General features: G+C 52.8%; 1 protein-coding gene across 1 annotated transcript; it reads right to left on the bottom strand.

The window, feature by feature from the left end:
• Positions 1-3,171: 3,171 nt before the first annotated feature.
• On the bottom strand, positions 3,172-16,921 carry KCNK17 (potassium two pore domain channel subfamily K member 17). The gene is made up of 5 exons (XM_037844545.1): positions 16,526-16,921; positions 13,480-13,594; positions 8,908-9,068; positions 8,353-8,527; positions 3,172-3,906 (listed from the first exon to the last, which is right to left on the bottom strand). The coding sequence occupies exons 1-5, from the start codon at positions 16,760-16,762 to the stop codon at positions 3,596-3,598; spliced, it is 999 nt and encodes a 332-aa protein (XP_037700473.1). The 5' UTR covers positions 16,763-16,921; the 3' UTR covers positions 3,172-3,595.
• Positions 16,922-17,092: the final 171 nt, after the last annotated feature.

The raw sequence follows: 17,092 nt of genomic DNA, 5'->3' as shown, positions 1-17,092 counted from the left end.
AGGACAGGTCTCTACGGGCTCAATAATATGAACTAACATTGATGAGTGAAACTTGAGTGTTAAAGTTGAGAACACAGGTTAGAAATTGGGCATTTGATGCTGAAGGAGTATGTAAGGGTAAACAGGATTGATTGTAAGATCCAGAAATGGGTAACATAATACTGTGAGATGGTAGCACAATATTGTAAGTACTCTGAACAAAGATGAGTGTGAGTACAGTTGAAAGAAGGCGGCTAGGGGCATGTATAACACCAGAAGGAATGACAGAAAATAAAGACTGGGATTGTATAACTTAGCAAAACCCAGAGTGGTCAATGATGGTGATTAAATGTACAAACATAAGAATGTTTTAAAGAGGGAGAACAAATGAATGTCAACATTGCAGTGTTGAAAATTGGATGGTACAAGGGAAAAAATACAATCAATGCAAACTAGAATCTCTGGTTAATGGTAACATTGTAAGATGTTTCCATTAATTATATCAAAGGCGATATACCAAAGCTAAATGTCTATAAGAGGGGGATATAAGGGAGTGATATGGGATTCTTGCTGGTGGTGGTGTTGCCTGACCTTCTCATTGTGTTTTACTTTATTTTTATTTTTCTTCTATCTTTTATATTTTTATTCTTCTTTTTTTTCTCCTTTTCCTCTTTCTTTGCAGAAGAAATGGAAATGTCCTCATATAGGTTGTAGAGGTGAATGCATAACTGTGTGACATAACTGTGTGACTATACTGGGAATCATTGATTGTTTACTTAGAATGGATTGTACGGTATGTGAAAAAAACTGTTTAAAAAAAAAAAGAAGGATACAAGTGCTGGAGAAAATGTGGAGAGGGGGATGTACCTATTCATTGTTGGTAGGGAAGTAGAATGGTGCAGCCCATATGGAGGGCAGTGTGGTGGTTCCACAGGAAGCTAACTATGGGGTTGCCATATGATCCTGCAACCCTGTTATTGGGTATATGCTTGGAAGAACGGAGAGCAGGGACATGAATGGACATTTGCACACTGGTGTTTATGGAAGCCATATTCACGATTCACAATGGATGGAGGTGACCTAAGGGTACATTGACTGATAAACGGAATTCTGAACTGTAGTATATACATTCAATGGAATATTGAGCAGCAGCAAGAAGAAATGAAGTTGTGAAGTTTGCAACTAGGTGAACGCACCTTAAGGACAGTATGTTGAGTGAAATAAGCCAGAATCGAAAAGCCAAACATTATAACGCCTCATTAATATAGACTAATTATAACGTGCAAACTCTGAGAATTGAATGTGAGAGCATAGGTTATCAGGGGAAGGCTTGTGGTAAAGGTTCCTAGATTGTAGGCTCTTACAGCAGTCACATCTATTCATGAGTTGTAATGGTTATTTCTGAATTCTGAGATGATGAGCTGTTTGTCTATAACATGGTCAGTCCCTGGAACTTCCAATATCTGTGTGACACCTGAGACTCAGAGCCAGACTTCAGCAGCTATGAATGTCAGTGTTACCCCATACAGCAACTGTTACAGAAGCTGAAAAAGTGATCAGAGTTTAATTAGAGATATGAATAAAATGGACTTGGTTAGGACTAAGGTAAACCAGACTAAAGGGAAAAGGATGATATTGACTGTGTTTTAAAACTAACTCCTATGTGAGACCAAAGGAATTGATATTTATTTGGTGGAAAATCTATATTTTCTGTAGCACACTATATAATTTAATTTGTATGGTCAGTTTATTCCAACACCATAATTACATGGAATCTTTAGGGGGTGAGATCTGGTTGGTTTATACAAGTTAGTATGAAGCCCCCATATGTCCCAGGGTAATTTGGGCAGAGAATAAAAATGCATTTTCAAAGCCCCTTTGAGGGACTGGGAAAAAAATGGAAATGTTAAAGTTCCTCACCTGGGGAATTCCTGATATTCTCGCAAGCACTGGGGACTACCATTGTAGTAGGCCATGCCCTCGATTTTGGGGCTTACCCTTATGAAGCTTGTTACTGCAAAGGAGAGGCTAAGCCTACTTATAATTGTGCCTAAAAGTCTCCCCCAGATAACCTCTTTTGTTGCTCAGATGTGGCCTCTCTCTCTAAGCCAACTCTGCAGGTAAACTCATTGCCCTTCCCCCTATGTGGGACATGACTCCCAGGGGTGTAAATCTCCCTGGCAGTGTGACTCCCAGGGATGAGCCTGGACCTGGCATTGTGGGATTGAGAAAGACTTCTTGACCAAAAGGGGGAAGAGAAATGAAACAAAATCAAGTTTCAGTGGCTGAGAGCTTTCAAATGGAGTTGAGAGGTCATTCTGGAGGTTATTCTTATGCATTTTATAGATAGCCCTTTTTAGTTACCAGTGTATTAGAATAGCTAGAAGGAAATACCTGAAATTGTTGAACTGCAATCCAGTATCCTTGATTCTTGAAGATGATTGTATAACTGTATAGCTTACACAGTGTGACCATGTGATTGCGAAAACATCGTGGCTCACACTCCCTTTATCCAGTGTATGGACAGATGAGTAGAAAAATGGGACATAAAGTAATTGAATAATGGGGGGAGGGGAGGAGTAGGAGATGTTTTGGGTGTTCTTTTGTACTTTTATTTTTATTTTTATTCTTATTTTCATTTTTATTTCTTGGAGTAAAACAAAAAAATGTGGCGATGAATGCACAACTATATGATGATACTGTGAACAACTGATTGTACACTTTGGGTGATTGTGTGGTATCTTAATATACCTCAATAAAATTGCATCTAAAAATGCATTGAGAAGGCCTGGGTGACAGGCAGTGAGGCGGGGTGAGGCAGAGGCTGGAGCCTACTTCTCTGTCCCTGCCTTTTCTTCAGGGTGAATGAGCAACAGAGCAAGGATTTGGCAGCCGGACTGGGACCAGCTGCCTACTGAGAGTTATCAGTGTCAGTCCTGAGAGTTATCAGCAACTCTTTAGTGTGTTTACTTGGAGAGCCCCTGGAGGTATAGGGGACCTGTACTTCAACCCTTAATCCAGTCCATCCCTCATTCCTGAGCAAATTCATCCAGGGAGGGGGTGGTTTCTCTCTGTTTGCCAATGTGTCAGGTGATGCCTTTGTCTCTGGGTGTGTAGTTTGTGTGTCATTTAGAATTAGGTTTGGCTGTGAGTGACAGAAAAACCAATAGCAGTGTTTTAATAAGAGTGACATTTATTCCTCTCTCACATAAATGAAGTCTGTTGGGGTTAAATACAGGTTTGTTATGGTGGCTCCATGATCATCAGGGACCCAGGTTTTTTCTGTCTTATTATGCTACCAATTTCAAACATGACCTCTACCTCATGGTGCAACATGGCTGCCAGAGCTCCAGCAACCATATCAGCATTGCAGCCAACTAGAAGGAGGAAGTGGGGGAGAAGGATATACTCCCTCCACCTCCACAGAAGGTCACATCCCAGATGTCACACAGGATACTTCCCTTTATATCCTGTCAGGCAGGAGATGGTCATATAGTGGTACCTAGCCTCGAGGGAGGATGGAAAATGTAGGCTTCAGTCTGGGTAACCATGGGCCAAGCTTAAAATCAGGGGTCTTATTACTGAGGAAGAAGAGGGAACAAATATTGGAGTATAACTAGCTGTCCTTGTCATGGCATGTGGCCTGGGTTGAGGGTTCTGGATGTGGTGTGATTTCCACAGGCTCCTCAGGATGGCAGTCTTGCTGGGAGGCAGGGGGCCCTGGTTTCCCTTCTGGGCCCTGCCTCCAGCCTCGGGGCTTGAAGTCTCTCTTAAAGTCATGGTGGCAGCAGGAACACAGCTTCCCTGGGGTCTCCAGCAGCGAGAGGATCAGTTTGATGATCAAGGCCAGCCACGCCATCCCAAAGAGGATCCACAGGGACACCATGTTTTTGTACCACAGTGGGTACCACCGGTTGTTGTTCATCCCTGGGGAGAGGCAGGGTCAGAGGATAGAGGCCTGGGAAAGTCAGAACAGTGCTCCCAAAGCAGAAACAAGGATACGTGGCTTGTGCAAGTTGAGGGGTCAATGGGACAGAATATGGGAAGTCCAGACTGGCTTGAGATTCCTGGCCTCATGGTCATCTACCTAGGAAGCCAGGAAGTCTCCCTGGATTGGCACTTTGAGCTTGGAAGTTGTGTTCTCTTTGTCCTTCTGAGGGTCTTGGTTTATGCTCATCTGGTATGCTTATCCCAGCAGTTCTCAAAGTAGGGTCCCCAAACCACACTTCACCCTCATTGCCTGGGAGCTTGTTAAAGAATGCAAATTCTTGGGCCCCTACCCCAGACCTACTGAATCAGAAACTCTGGGAGTGGCCCAGCAGTCTGTGTTTTAACAGGCCTTCCAGGAGATCCTGATGCCCCATGTGTCATTTGCCTGTCTCATGTTTGGTTTCCTCCGGTCTGATGGGGGGACAGCCTGCTGGGACCGAGGGCTTTTGGAATGACACGTGGAACCACCAGTGTCTGTGGCCTGCCTCAGTTCTTAGTAGCTCTGTTACCTCCATCTGTCTGAAGGTCCCTCATCTGTGAAACGGGGAAAATAATTATTCCCCTTGGCTTTCAGGAGGAAGCCCCAAATCCTTACTCCAAGGCCCCCTGTCTGCTTCTCTAGCCTCGATTTGCACACTGTCTTCTAGCTGCAGTGGTCTTCCCCCATTTCTGGATCTGCACACCTTCCCTCCTCCCTCAGCTCTTCATTTCCACTCCCTCCTTGCCTAGTTGCCTTCCCCTCATCCTCCCTGTCTCAGCTGAGACATCACTCCCCAGTCTAGATTGGGCCCTCCTGTTGGGTAAGCTCCTTACCTACCCTCTCTGGGCCTCAGCTTCCTCTTTTGTAAAATGTAGACAAAACAGCATCCACCTCCGAGGGCTGTTTTGGGGATCACATGGGTTCATGCATCTAACACGTGTTAAAGGCCTGCTTGATAACTTAGTTCCCAAACTGTCTGTTTCCTGGGGGTCTGTCTTACTTCCCTCATCAGATTGGGATCATTCAAAGGGTGGAGATCTGCTGGCTTATTTTCTCAACATCCTTTTCTGCCTTAGCTCCTCGTACCTGCCCTTGCTCTGTCCATCCCACGTCCTGTTCTTCTGGCCCTGAGACAGTCTCTGAGCTCTGTCCCCCCAGGCTGGGCCCTCTCTCTTCCTTTCCTGGACCTCAGCTTGGGGATGAGCCTGCAGCCCTGGAGCTGACCTCGGCCGCCCGGCAGGAGCTGGGATTGCATTAGGCTGATTGGGTTATGGGGCCACGATTCCGCTGGCGCTCCCAAATGAGATCAGTGGTGAGCCAGCTCTCTGCCCCTGCCACCCAACGGCTCAGTTGCTCCTGGCAACCGAGGGGAGGAGGCGTTCTTCTCCCCTTTTATTTTATTTTTTTTTAGCCAAAATCTTAAGTGGCAGGAGACCTGGCAGCTGGCAAGGCGCTCAACTGAGCGCAAATGCAATTGGGGGAAGCAAGGGCTGTGGGGCCCAGGAGGGGCAGGCGGCTGGGCCTCAGGAGTCGCTCCGGCCTCAGCCCTGGGGCAAAGAGGAGCCGCTGTGCAGACAGCAGCCCTTGTAGCTGCTGAATCAGACCACGTGGTGGACCTCAGTGGTCCCATCCAAGAAAGGGGTTCCATCCTGTCTCTGAGGACAAGGAAAGCTGAGAGACATGGGGAAGAGTTGGGGGTAGGGGGTCCACTTCTCAGCTCGTGGAAGACCCTGGAACTTGTGTAGTGTGAGGAACCCTGTCTCAGGAGTTGATCCTACACCTGCCCTTGACTCGCCTGTTCTCTGGGCCTCAGTTTTACCATTTGTGTAAGGAAGACCCCTTGCAGATGAAGCAGTTGGGGTTCTCTATGTGGCCACTTGCCATGAGGGACTGAATGGCTGCAGAGGGAGCCAGATCTGGATGCACATCTTTGGAGATGAGGTGAAGGGGGTGGCTCTGCCTGCTGCCCCTGGGCTTGGGGTGTCCTGCCAAGCAGCCCCTCTTGGCATAAAAGGTCCTTTTGGGTTTGGGAGCAGCTCTCCTCAGTCAGGGTGTTTTGGTGGAAGGGGCTCTGGAAGGTCTGTGCCTCATGTACCTGCCCCTCCCTCCACCTGCTACTCCCCTGGGGACCCTGTTCAACCCTCCTTGCATCTATAGAGACTGTGGGTGTCACTGCCCCTTCCTTGATGTTGGCCAGGGCCTCTCCTCCAATTCCAGGGTGCCCATGTCTAGAGAGGGCTGTCCTCTCCGCCCCTGCCCTGCCTCAGGTGACTGGGAGGCCTCAGGACATCCTCAGAGATTCTCCCATCAGCCCTTTAGGGATTGCTGTCAGCCAATCCCCACTCAGGACTTAGCTTTGAGAGTGGCCAAGGGAACCTAGTTGAGGGTCCTGTTCTCCAACTTCCTCCCCTCTCTCCTTGCACTGGGTGCCTTCAGAGGACCAGACCTTCTTGGTTGAGGGACTATCACTGGAGATAAATTCTCAGTTTCTGCTTCTGGGCCCCAGGGGGGGGGGGGAGGGTGGCGGTTACTGCAGGATGAGTCAGATCTCACAGGCCTGGGTTAAAGCTGCCACGGCTGGTCAGAATAGCATTTCATGGTGGCTCGGGGGCAACATGGAAGGGGAGAGCTCAGCGTGGAGAGAGGCAGGGCCAGGGTGCACAAAGGGCCCTTGAAGGCCTAGTTGTGGGTTTTGGACTCCCTCCTAAGACTATGGGAAGACACTGAAGGTTTTCAGTGGGGATGGGCAGGTGACATGATGGGATTTAGTTTTTAAAGGTCCTAAGAGGCAACTGTGAGGAGAATGGGAGACAGAGACAGGGGCTGGGTAGCCCAGAGGTGGTCTGAACTCTGGAGAGGGGCGTTCCTATCCTCATTCAGGTCTGTATAGACCATACCCTCTAGGGTTGCACAGTGCCCAACCTGTGCAGCTGTACACAAGAGCCCTGCTGGATGAGAGAAACAGCAGTGAGAGGACAGATCCAAGAATCATTCTCTGAGCTGTGAGGGGCTTCTGGGCTCAGTCTCCTAAGACACATCTCTCCACTTTGAGGGTAAAGGTAGGTTCATGTCTCAGTTGGAAAGAACCGTCCAAGGATTTCCTTGCAGAGTAACAGTCACCATCCGAGGAGGGGGGAGATCAGGCAGGGGGCAGCATGAAGCCCCCAACACAGGGGGAGGGAGAGGCTTGGGGAAGGGGACCCTGTGTACAGAAGAGAGAAGGCATGGGTGTGTCTGTGTGTGTGTGTCTTAGTGATCATGTAGCTCAGTCCCCTTATTTTACCGACAGGGGCACTGAGGACCAGAGAAGGGAGCACGGGAGGCAGTCTGAAAGGAGTATGTGTTTTGGAGCCCAACGGATTAGAATCCATATCTCACTAGCTGTGCAGTCCCAGACCAATGACTTGGCCTCTCTGAGCCTCAGCTTCCTCCTCAGTAAAATGGGGTGACAGTCGTCACTCTGGGTTGCCTAATGAGTTAGACATTCATTACTCTCTGTGTTCCCTTCCCTTCTGTTTTCACTGAGCCTGTGGTAAAACCTTGTTTCAATATTCTGGGCAGAGCAAGGCCCCCTCCCCAGTTCGGGCCACGGCGTCAGGAGGGCAGAGACCCTTGACGCCGGTCTGGTGGTGCAGTGGGGTGGAGAAGGGGGTGATGAGGCGGAGCTGGGGTTCCAGCCACCCCCCTCACTCCACTCCCCACACTCCAGTGTCCCTCTACTGCCACCTGCTGGGCATCTGCTCTCGGCTTTATGATGGGAGTGGGTTGGGGTGTGCCTTACACAAGGTGAGTGGCTTCTGCGTCCTTCTCTTACCATCTTGGGTGGTGACCACTGATTTAACACCACCTGGGGCTGTCTGGACCACGGAGCCCTTTCTTGCTGGCACTAAGAATTTGGCAGCTAGTTGTTTTCCAATGGGAAAGGAGTGGTGGTGGTAGCCTCACTGTGCTCCCCGGGGCTGTGAAGTGGAATGTTTGGCCCCAGCCCCGAGTAGTGGGAAGGCTTGGGGTTTCACTGGGGCAGGGGGAGCTGGGGCAAGGATGGGGTCAGGGTGTCCTCTCATCTAGTAAGCTTTAACAATAATAGGTCAGCCTGCGGAGATGTGAGACCCTCACTGGTGTGGTCAAGGTGGGCAGGAGTCCTAACTTACAGCCCAAGCGCTGAGTTCAAATTCCAGTTGTCACTGTGTAGCTGGGTGCCCTTAGCCCTGTCACTCAACCAAAGCAGTTTGAACCTGTGTAGGGCCATGTCCTCCGGACTTCGGATCTCCAGCTCCTCCAGAGCACCTGGCAGACAGCTGGTGCCCAGTAGACTCCGGCTAAATGAATGAGTGAGTGGGGAGGACGAGGCAGCTGAGTCTCCAGGCCACCCCTCCTGCATGCCTGCCCGGGGGGCTCCTCACCAATCACGTAGTCACCGAAGCCCACAGTGCTGAGGGTGATGAAGGCGAAGTAGAAGCTCTCCATGTAGCTCCAGCCCTCCATGTGGGAGAAGAGCAGTGGGGGCAGCAGCAGGAAAAGCAGGAGGCCCGAGAGGAGGGCACCGGAGCCCGCCAGCCACCAGGCCTTGGCTGGGTCCTGTAAGGGCACACAGTCCACCAGCCCCTCTGTGGCCTCCGTCCAGTACACGGAGAGTGGGGTGGGAGGCACTTAGCTGGGGCAGGGCATGCACTTTCCCATGGGCTCTCTTCACCTGTTCCCTCTGACTTTGCTGCCTTGTGCCCTTCCTATCTGCCCTGTCTCACCCCATCTCTACTACTGTCACCCCTTTATTGCTAAAGACCTCCATTTTGGGCTGTGCCCTCCAATCCCACTGCATCCCACCAGTGACCCCGATTCCCAGAAGTAACTCCTGTTCCCACCAGTGACCTATCCCCAATGGGACCCCCCCATTCCCACCATATCCCCTCATTCTATAAGTGACCTCATCCTTCCTCCCACTCCAGAAGCCCCCTCACCTGCCAGGTGCCCCCCAGCCTGCAGGCACAACGGTGCACCCCTCGCTGCATGAGATGGGCCAGTCGGTTGAGCACCACGAGGTTAAGGGGGATCCCCACGAGAGCAAAGAAGATGCAGAAGAGGCGGGCGGCCACTGTGCGAGGACTCAGGTTGCCGTAGCCTGAGGCGAGAGGGGGCAGGAGACCTCTCCAGCCCATCCCTGCCCACTCCCACCACCACGACCCCCTCCCCTGCCTGATGTGAACAGCTAATATTTGTCGGGCTCTTCTTTCCACGTGCCAGCCACTGGCCAGGGCCCCTTATGCTCCCTCATTTCATCCTTACAACCACCCTTCCATATGGGGATTATTTCCTATAGTTTACAGATGGAAAAACTGAGGCTGTTAAGAGGCTTAGCAGCAGTGTGCATGAGCTCGAACCCACTAAGAAGTGTGATAGTCTGGTCTTTCCTCCCTTCATTTCCTCCTTCTCTGGTGAGCAGAGGGGTGGAGGGTGGGGCAGGTGATGGTCTAGAACTTTCAAGCCAAGGCCATGCTGTCTCCCGGCTGCTTCTGGCCCATGACTGAGCATGGTGGGGGACTAAAGCTGGGTTGTTACCTGCCCACTGAGGGGCCCCCTTTGTCTGCCCTGCAGTCTGAGGCTCTTCCCAGCCAATCTTCCTTTCTTCCCTCTCTCATTTCACAGGTATCACACCCGCTTTGCAGTCTGAGGCTCTCACCTTCTCCTTTATCCTTCCAAGATGTTTCTCCCCCACCAATCTCTTGCATATCAAATTCTGTTTTGCTGTCTGATTCCCTGAGGACCCAAACTAACAAACCTGGGTTCCCTCCCAACTCCCCCCGAGAGTGAAGGGCAGATGGTGGACCACCAGCTAACCTGAGGGAGGTTTAAGAGTTGGGGCTTTGGTCATGAAGGTAAAGGAAAGGGGAGGCTAGGGGAGGGTGAGGTGTTCCTGAAAGGATTCCATCAGCCTGAACATTCTTTTCTCCTTCACTCTCCTCCACATCTGTCTCCACCCTCCTTTCTCACCACCACTGTCTCGTCTTTCTCAAACCCAAACCTGAATTGTATCATTACTCAGATTACAGCCTTTCATTATTCCTCAGGTCTGCTGGGGAAAGTCCAATCTCCAGTCCAGCCCATCTCATCAGGCCTCATCTGGTGCGCCCACTTTCCCAGCTCTAGCTGCACTCCTGCCCTGCTGAACCCCCAGATCCTCTCACGCCTCCGGGCCTTTGAACATGACTCTCCCTCCACCATGCGTATCCCTCCCTCCTTGTCCACCCATAGATGACTGTTTAAGTCCTCTACCCTCCAGTGGAGGTGCTGTTTCTTTGTCTGCCTCCCACAAGGACTGGAACCCCTCAAGAGCAGGGGCTGGGTCTTAATGATTTTATAGTCTCAGTAACTGGCATAGGGCCCGATACGTAATAGGTGCTCACCATGTGTGTGTGAAGGGGTAAACACACAATTGAATGTGTAAATAAATGAATGTGTTGCATCCTGCCCCATATCACTGCCTAATGTTCCTGCTTCTCCAGACTGGGTCAGTGCTCCTCCACTCCCGAAACTGGTGGCTTAACATCCATCCCTGCCTCACTGAGGGGACTTAGAGGGCAAGGTTCACGAGAGGCCAAAGTCCCTACAAGTCGAGAGCATGGGCTTTGGAGTTGGATGCACTTGCTGGGTTTGAATCCCGGCTCTGCCATCTGCAGGCCATGGGACCTTGGACAAGTGGTGTGACCTTTCTGAATCTCTGTTTTCTTATCTGTTAAATGGGGATGTTGATACCCACCTCACTGTGTGGTGTGAGGATGAAATGGGGCAATGGAGACACACTGTGGCTGCGAATATGAGCCCTCAAGCATCTAGTATGCAGAAGGTGCTAAATAAATGTTTATTGAATGAATGAATGAATGAATGAATTGAACCCCACTGAATTGGCTTACAGCCTGAGGTCATCAGAAACCTCTCCAGTGCCCACCCATCATTCCCTCTGATAAAGGAGGGACTCACCCTCTCTGTTGGCATCCAGGGGGAGGTAAACCTCCTCTTGGTTTCCATCCCTCTCCTCTGCCTGAGTCCTCACTGACCCTTCATCTCCAGCTGCGGGTCCCGTGCTCACCCCACAGTCCCATCCACTGTCCTGAGGTTCTTTTTCATTTAGTTCTCATTGGTGGGAGAGAAACACTTATATTCTTGCTCTGGGAGGATCCCCAGGGGGACCGTCAGCTCCTTATTGTTATAGTCACACTCCTACCTCAGGGCCTTGCACTTGCTCACAGGAGGTTCTTCAGACATCTGCGTGGCTTGCTCTTTTATTTTAATATCTATGCTTCAGTGTAACCTTATCAGTGAGGCCTTCTCTGACTATCCCATCTAAAATAGTCCCCCCATCACTACTGGACCCCCTAACTTGGCTTTACTTTTCTCTAAGCACCTTCCACCGCCTGAATATCAACCATGTATCTGTTTATTGTTTGTCCCCTCACCCTAGAATGTCAGCTCCCTGGGGGCAGGGATTTGATTGGTTTTGCCCCCCCCCCCGCCCCGTTGTATCCCCAACACCTAGAACGGTGTCTTGCCCCTAGTAGGTGCTCAATTTGTTTGTTGAATGAATGGATGGCTGGATGAGTGAACAACTGCAAAACCTGGGATGGAATTTATGGATGAGGGATGATTTCTGGACTCAAGCCCGTGCTACTGCCTGTCAGACCCCACATCTCATTTTGGGGCCTGACCTTATAGGGTGCTGGTCCCAGGGTCGCTGAGCATCGAGGAGGCCGCTTCTTGTACCTCCCCTAACACCTCTCCCTTCCCTCTTGGGTGTCCAACCTCTCTCATCTTCCCCTCTCTGAATTCCTTCCCAGCATGATGAGCTTCACTGCTCTTCACCCTAGAACGGTTCTCTCTTTCTTCCTGTTGCTTTGAATTCCCACCCTGTCTTGTAAACTCTCCGAGGGCAGGCACTATTGGAAGGAGCAGTTCCCTATCTGGGCTTCAAATCCCAGCTCTGCTGCATACTAGCCTTGTGACCTTGGGCAAGCTGTGTAGCCCTTCTCTCTGTGCCTCAGTTTCCTTGTCTGTTACACAAATATAACAGGATTTCCCCTTAGAGGTTGCTGTAAGGATAAAATGAGACCGCCAATGTAATGGTGGCCGGCAGGGTTCCTGGTACAGTAGGCCCTTGGTGTATTCTGTTGTACCATGCATGTGTGGTGGGGTGGAGTCCCCTTCCTCTCCCCTCATCACCCTCAGAGCTGGCTCAGGTAGCTTCAGGATGGAACTAAAGACCCCACACACACCTGGGAGGTCTGGCCCAAGGTGACTGCTTCAAGCTCACCCACTGCTCTGGAACTTAATAAATGCTGGATGAGTGCCTGTTTATTGACTTCATTAACATTGCAGCATTTGTTGAGTGCCTGCTGTATGCTGGCCCTTATACTAGATCCCGGGAATATAAAGCTGAATAAACACCATCCTGGGGCTCAGGGTCCATGGAGTCTGGGGGGCTTTCCAAGCATGCTGGGCTGGAGGCAGAGGACTGCACAAGCTCCCTTGTAGCCTTGAGATTAGCTTCCAAGAAATATTGGTTGGATTTAAAACTAATGGAGAGTCCTCTGGGTGCTCCTGCCTTGCCCCCCTCCGGAGAAGGACAGGGCACTGGTTTTCCGAGGGGATCCTGGCTGGTGGAAGAGGGAGCCTGTGTCACCAGTAGTGTCCACCTGCCACCTGGTGGTAAGTCCAGTGTCGTGCAGAGCCTGGACCATAGCAGCAGAAAGGGCAGAGCCAGGAGTGGAGGGCACGGGGTCGCTTGGCTTGCGTTATTTCACAGGTTTCAGAGCTGGAGGGATCTAGCCCGGTCCTCTCCCTCCCCTCGCAAAAGGCCCCAGGTGCCTTCCTGGGGCAAGTTCCACTTCAGCAATCCTGCAGGGCAAGGCTAGAGTGAAGTAGGAGGAGCTATGGCCCAGTGTACCCCATGTGTGAGGGGGAGGGGAACCTGGGGACAATGGTGAGGGGGTGCACTAGGGAGCTGAGGAGGGGCTGCTGGGTGTAGGACACTCATCTGGAGGCAGGGGAATGGGTGGAATGGCCACTTCTCCCCAAGGCCGACAATGAAGAGTCCAAAGTCTTTGGATTTCTGCCCCTCCTTCCTTACCAGCTTTCCCTCCTGCCTCCCCCATGCCCACCCCTAGGGTTCACCATTGGGTGGGCTTTGCTGAGGAGATCAGGACACTTTCAGAGCCCAGAAATGACTTTACTGTTGCCTTGGGAGATCCTGTGCTCCCTGGAAGGCTGGGGCAGGCAGAAGCCCCCGAGAGCAGCCCTCGTCAAACTTGAACGTGGCAAACGAATCCCCTGGGGATCTTGGTTCAACCCAGAAACTGATGCAGCAGGTCTGTGGGCAGGCCCAAGGTTCTGCTCCCAGGTGATGCCTGGCTGTGCAGCCTGGTCTACACTTGCTGTAGTGAGGCCCTAAGTGAACCCCCAGAAGGCAACTGGCCCCACTGCCCCTCGGGGCGAGGCTGCCCTCCCCAGCCTCACCCACCCTGGCCTGCTCCAGCTCTTACCGATGGTGGTGATGGTGGACACAGAAAAGAAGAAGGAGCCCACGAGCTCCCAGCGCCCCATGCTGGTGGTGTTGCCGAGGAGGATGGCCCCGCTTTTGTACGCTTGCACGATGCTCTGGGGGAGAGGCAGCTGTGATCACCAGGCTCTGGGCTGTGACTGGGCCCCTGCACCCCATGCCCCACGCCACCCTGTGATGGGCTCATGGACAGTCCTCACAACCACTCTTCAGTCCCAGCCTCAGCTGGGCAAGCAGGGTCTCCCCCTCCCGCTAGGGGCTCCCCATGGGCACAGCTCCTTCCCCTTTCTTTATCCCAGAGCAGACCAGGATGACATCTGTGATATTTCACTGGCTGGTAGAACAACCACTCATTTTCTCCCCTGCTCACTCGCTCACTCATTCATTCATTCATTCATTCACCCTCCCAATCTTGCAACAAGCACTGAGGCAGGTACAACATGGGGTACTTTTAGGGGATCTGAAGGTGAAAGAGACATGACCTCAGCCCTCAGGGGGACAGAGATGAACTTAATTAATGCTAATATAGTGGGGTCTAAGCATTAAGGAGGCAGTGCAGCTGCATGATCCAGGGCAAGTTACTCAATTTCTTTGTGCCTCATGTTTCTTATCTGTAAAGTCAGAACAGAGTTGTGAGGGTTAAACAAGCTATTATGTGTTACCAGTAGGTGGCACTCGGTAATTGTTAGCAGCTGTTATCATCATTATCATTCTGAATATAATGCTGTAGGAATACAGAGAAGAAAGGGTTGTGGAGAGGGGTGGAAGGCTTCATGGAGGAGGTGTTGTTTCAGCTGGGCCTTGCTTGAGTGTTGGACAGGAGGGCATTTAGGTAGATGGGACAGCAAGAGCAAAGTCTGGAGGGCAGGCCTGTGTCTGGGATGCAGTACAGGGAGACTAAAGTGGTAGAGGTCAGCTCATGTGTGGTATGGCCATGCAGGGATGGGGTGGTAAGCCTCATCCACGGCCATTGAACAAAGGCAGGCAGGATCAGGTTTATGTGTTCTGTGGCAGCTGGGAGGAGGAAAGAGGAGATATTCAGAAGTCCAGGCCTCTGGCCCTGTAGGGCGTGGGCAGAGAGAGAGGGGCATCTGAGAGCACTGTGTGGGTGGTGGGGCCAATGACAGAGATTCAGAACAGCTAGAGGAGCAGGGGAGGACGGTTGCTCTTGGCCTTGGGGTGTTTGAGAGTCGCTAAGAGTTTGAGGTTTGCATGTGGCACGTCCATACATGTCTGTAACTTGGGGAGATCTGGGCCAGAGACCCCACATCCTCATTCCTGAAGCCACAAGGGGGTTAAGAAAGCCCTGGGGGGGGAAGGGTACAGAGGTGACAGCCCAGCTGGGAACCTTGGAAACACCCATGTTGACAGGTCTGCCCTGAGGCAATGTCATGGTGGTCACCAGCCCCATCCAACTCTGTGGCTGTGTAGCCATGTAGTCCTATTTAACCTCTCTAAGCCTCAGTTTCATCATCTCTAGAATGGAGATGATACTAACAATTCCTACCTCTTATGTGATGAGGAAATGAATCAATAGATGTAAAGCACCAGGGATGGTGCTTGGCACATGCTAAGTGTTATGCTAATAGAAGCATTTACTATTACCATCACCAACCCTTCCTGGGTCCAGGTTATCTCTGCAAGGAGAATGTAGAAGCCTCAGCACCAGGGTCAGGCAGTCGGGCTGCTTTTGCAGAAACTTGGAGATGGGGGGCGGAGGTGCCATGTTAGGTCCTCAGCAGAGAAGGTCGTTCCCCTGCCCAGCTCACAGCTGTTAGAATGTGCTCAGTCTAAGGGCTCAGGACTCCGCCACTACTCTGCACCTGGATCCTCCCACCCCTGAAGGGGCATTTCCAGGGACTGGCTTTGGACTGGAGACCCTGGGGTATCGGCCCAGCTCTCCTCACTGGAAGAGGCATTGGGACAGCAGCACGGGGATTCCCGGCTGGGGGCGCAACTGTCTGTCCACCCTCGCCCTCCCCCCGTCCAGTGCTCCCTGGGGAAGAGGTGTGGGGACCAAGCCACGGTTCCCCAAATCGAAGCAGCTTCCAGTCCCACGGCCACTGCCACGGCGCGGGCCAGATGCCCCGCCCCAGAAAAATCCTCTTACCGCAACCCTTCTCTCCTCTCCCACCTGTCCTTCCCCGCCGTCGATGGAGCCGCACCCTCTGAAGAGTCTCTGCACTTAAGTGACCTCTGCAACCCTTCCGACCCCCCACGTCAGCCTTTCTGAGCATTCGCTGCTGGAGCAGCGCGCCGCGCCCTTGGTGTCCGCCGATGCGGGGTCACGCGGACTCAGCTGAAGAGTGCCCCCCTGTCCGCCCCACTTCCCGCAGACCCGGGTCTGAGCACGTCGCCCCTCCTCTCCCTTTTGCTCTTGACCCAGGAAAGGGCGCCTCCGTCCCGTTCCACTCACCTGCTGGGACAAGCACCCTGGCTCCCCTTTCCTCCCAGATCCCGAAGCCAGCGCCCCCTGCCGTCCTCGCCCCCAAGTCGCATATTTGCACCCTGCGCCTCTCTGGCAGGGGCTAGGCGTGCCCTCTCGTCCTTCGCACGCCGACACAGCGACAGGAGCGCTGCGAGCCTCCCTGGTCCGCCCCGCCCCAGCCACCAAGCGCGCCCTGCCCCCGCTCTGGCCCGACCCGGTGGCCCTGCTGGCTCTTATGCTGGGTAAGCGCGCCCCCTGTTGTCCTCTTCCCCAGAGTCGGGGGTTTGCGGCGCGCATCTCTCTCCCGAAGGGATAAAACCCTGTCTTCTCGCTCCCTAAAGGAGGACTCAGATCCCAGCGCCGCGCATTCCTCTTTCTAGAGAGGGGACCGTTTCCGCTGCGGTCCTGTTCAACCCTCTTGCCCCTCACCCGGCTACGCGCCTCGATCGTCCTCTGCGTATCCATCCTCCACCATCACTTGGAGAAGTGCTCCTGGCGTCTCTCTTTGTCTGGGGCCAGGGCGTGCCCTCTTGCCCTCTGCCCCTCCCGCGCTCCCCTACCCCATCCCGCCACGCCCGGGTCAGCCCCTTTCGCCCCTGACCCGTATCAGCGAGTCCAGCGCCGGGCGGTCCAGACACGTGAAGTTCCGCAGCATCGCCCACTTCTCTTGCTGGAAGCTCTGGCTGGAGTTCTGCGCCGCGGGGCTCTCCAGTGCCCAGAACACGGCCGTGCCCAGCGCCAGGTAAGCCAGGTAGACTAGCAGCAGGAGCACGGTGCCCCGCATGGTGCAGCCTCGAAGCCCGCCCTCGGACACCGCCTGGACTCTCAGTCCACACATGCCCGGAGAGACAGGGAGGCCGAAGCTGGGAGCTGTGGACAAGGACTGAGGCGGAAAGGAGGGGCCAGGAGCTGGCACGGTTCCTTCTCTAGCAAATGCCTTTTTCTGTCCAGTTTTCCCTAGAGAGAAGGGGTGCTGGGGAATGGGACAGCTCTGCCCCACCCCACACAGGATCCAATCCCAGGGACAAAAGAGGCCCTGAGCTGTGGGCATCTGGCCCTGCCTCGAATGTCTGCGGAGTGCCCACCTCCAGGCCTGGATCGGGGAGAAGGGGAGGGCTGCTGGGTGACCACAGGTGCTGGGAGGGAAGGGGCCTGGGCCCCCAGCATT

Source organism: Choloepus didactylus, chromosome 7 (genome assembly GCF_015220235.1).
Source record: "Choloepus didactylus isolate mChoDid1 chromosome 7, mChoDid1.pri, whole genome shotgun sequence".
In the NCBI taxonomy this organism is placed as follows: domain Eukaryota; kingdom Metazoa; phylum Chordata; class Mammalia; order Pilosa; family Megalonychidae; genus Choloepus; species Choloepus didactylus.
This window is presented reverse-complemented; position numbering and strand designations above follow the sequence as displayed.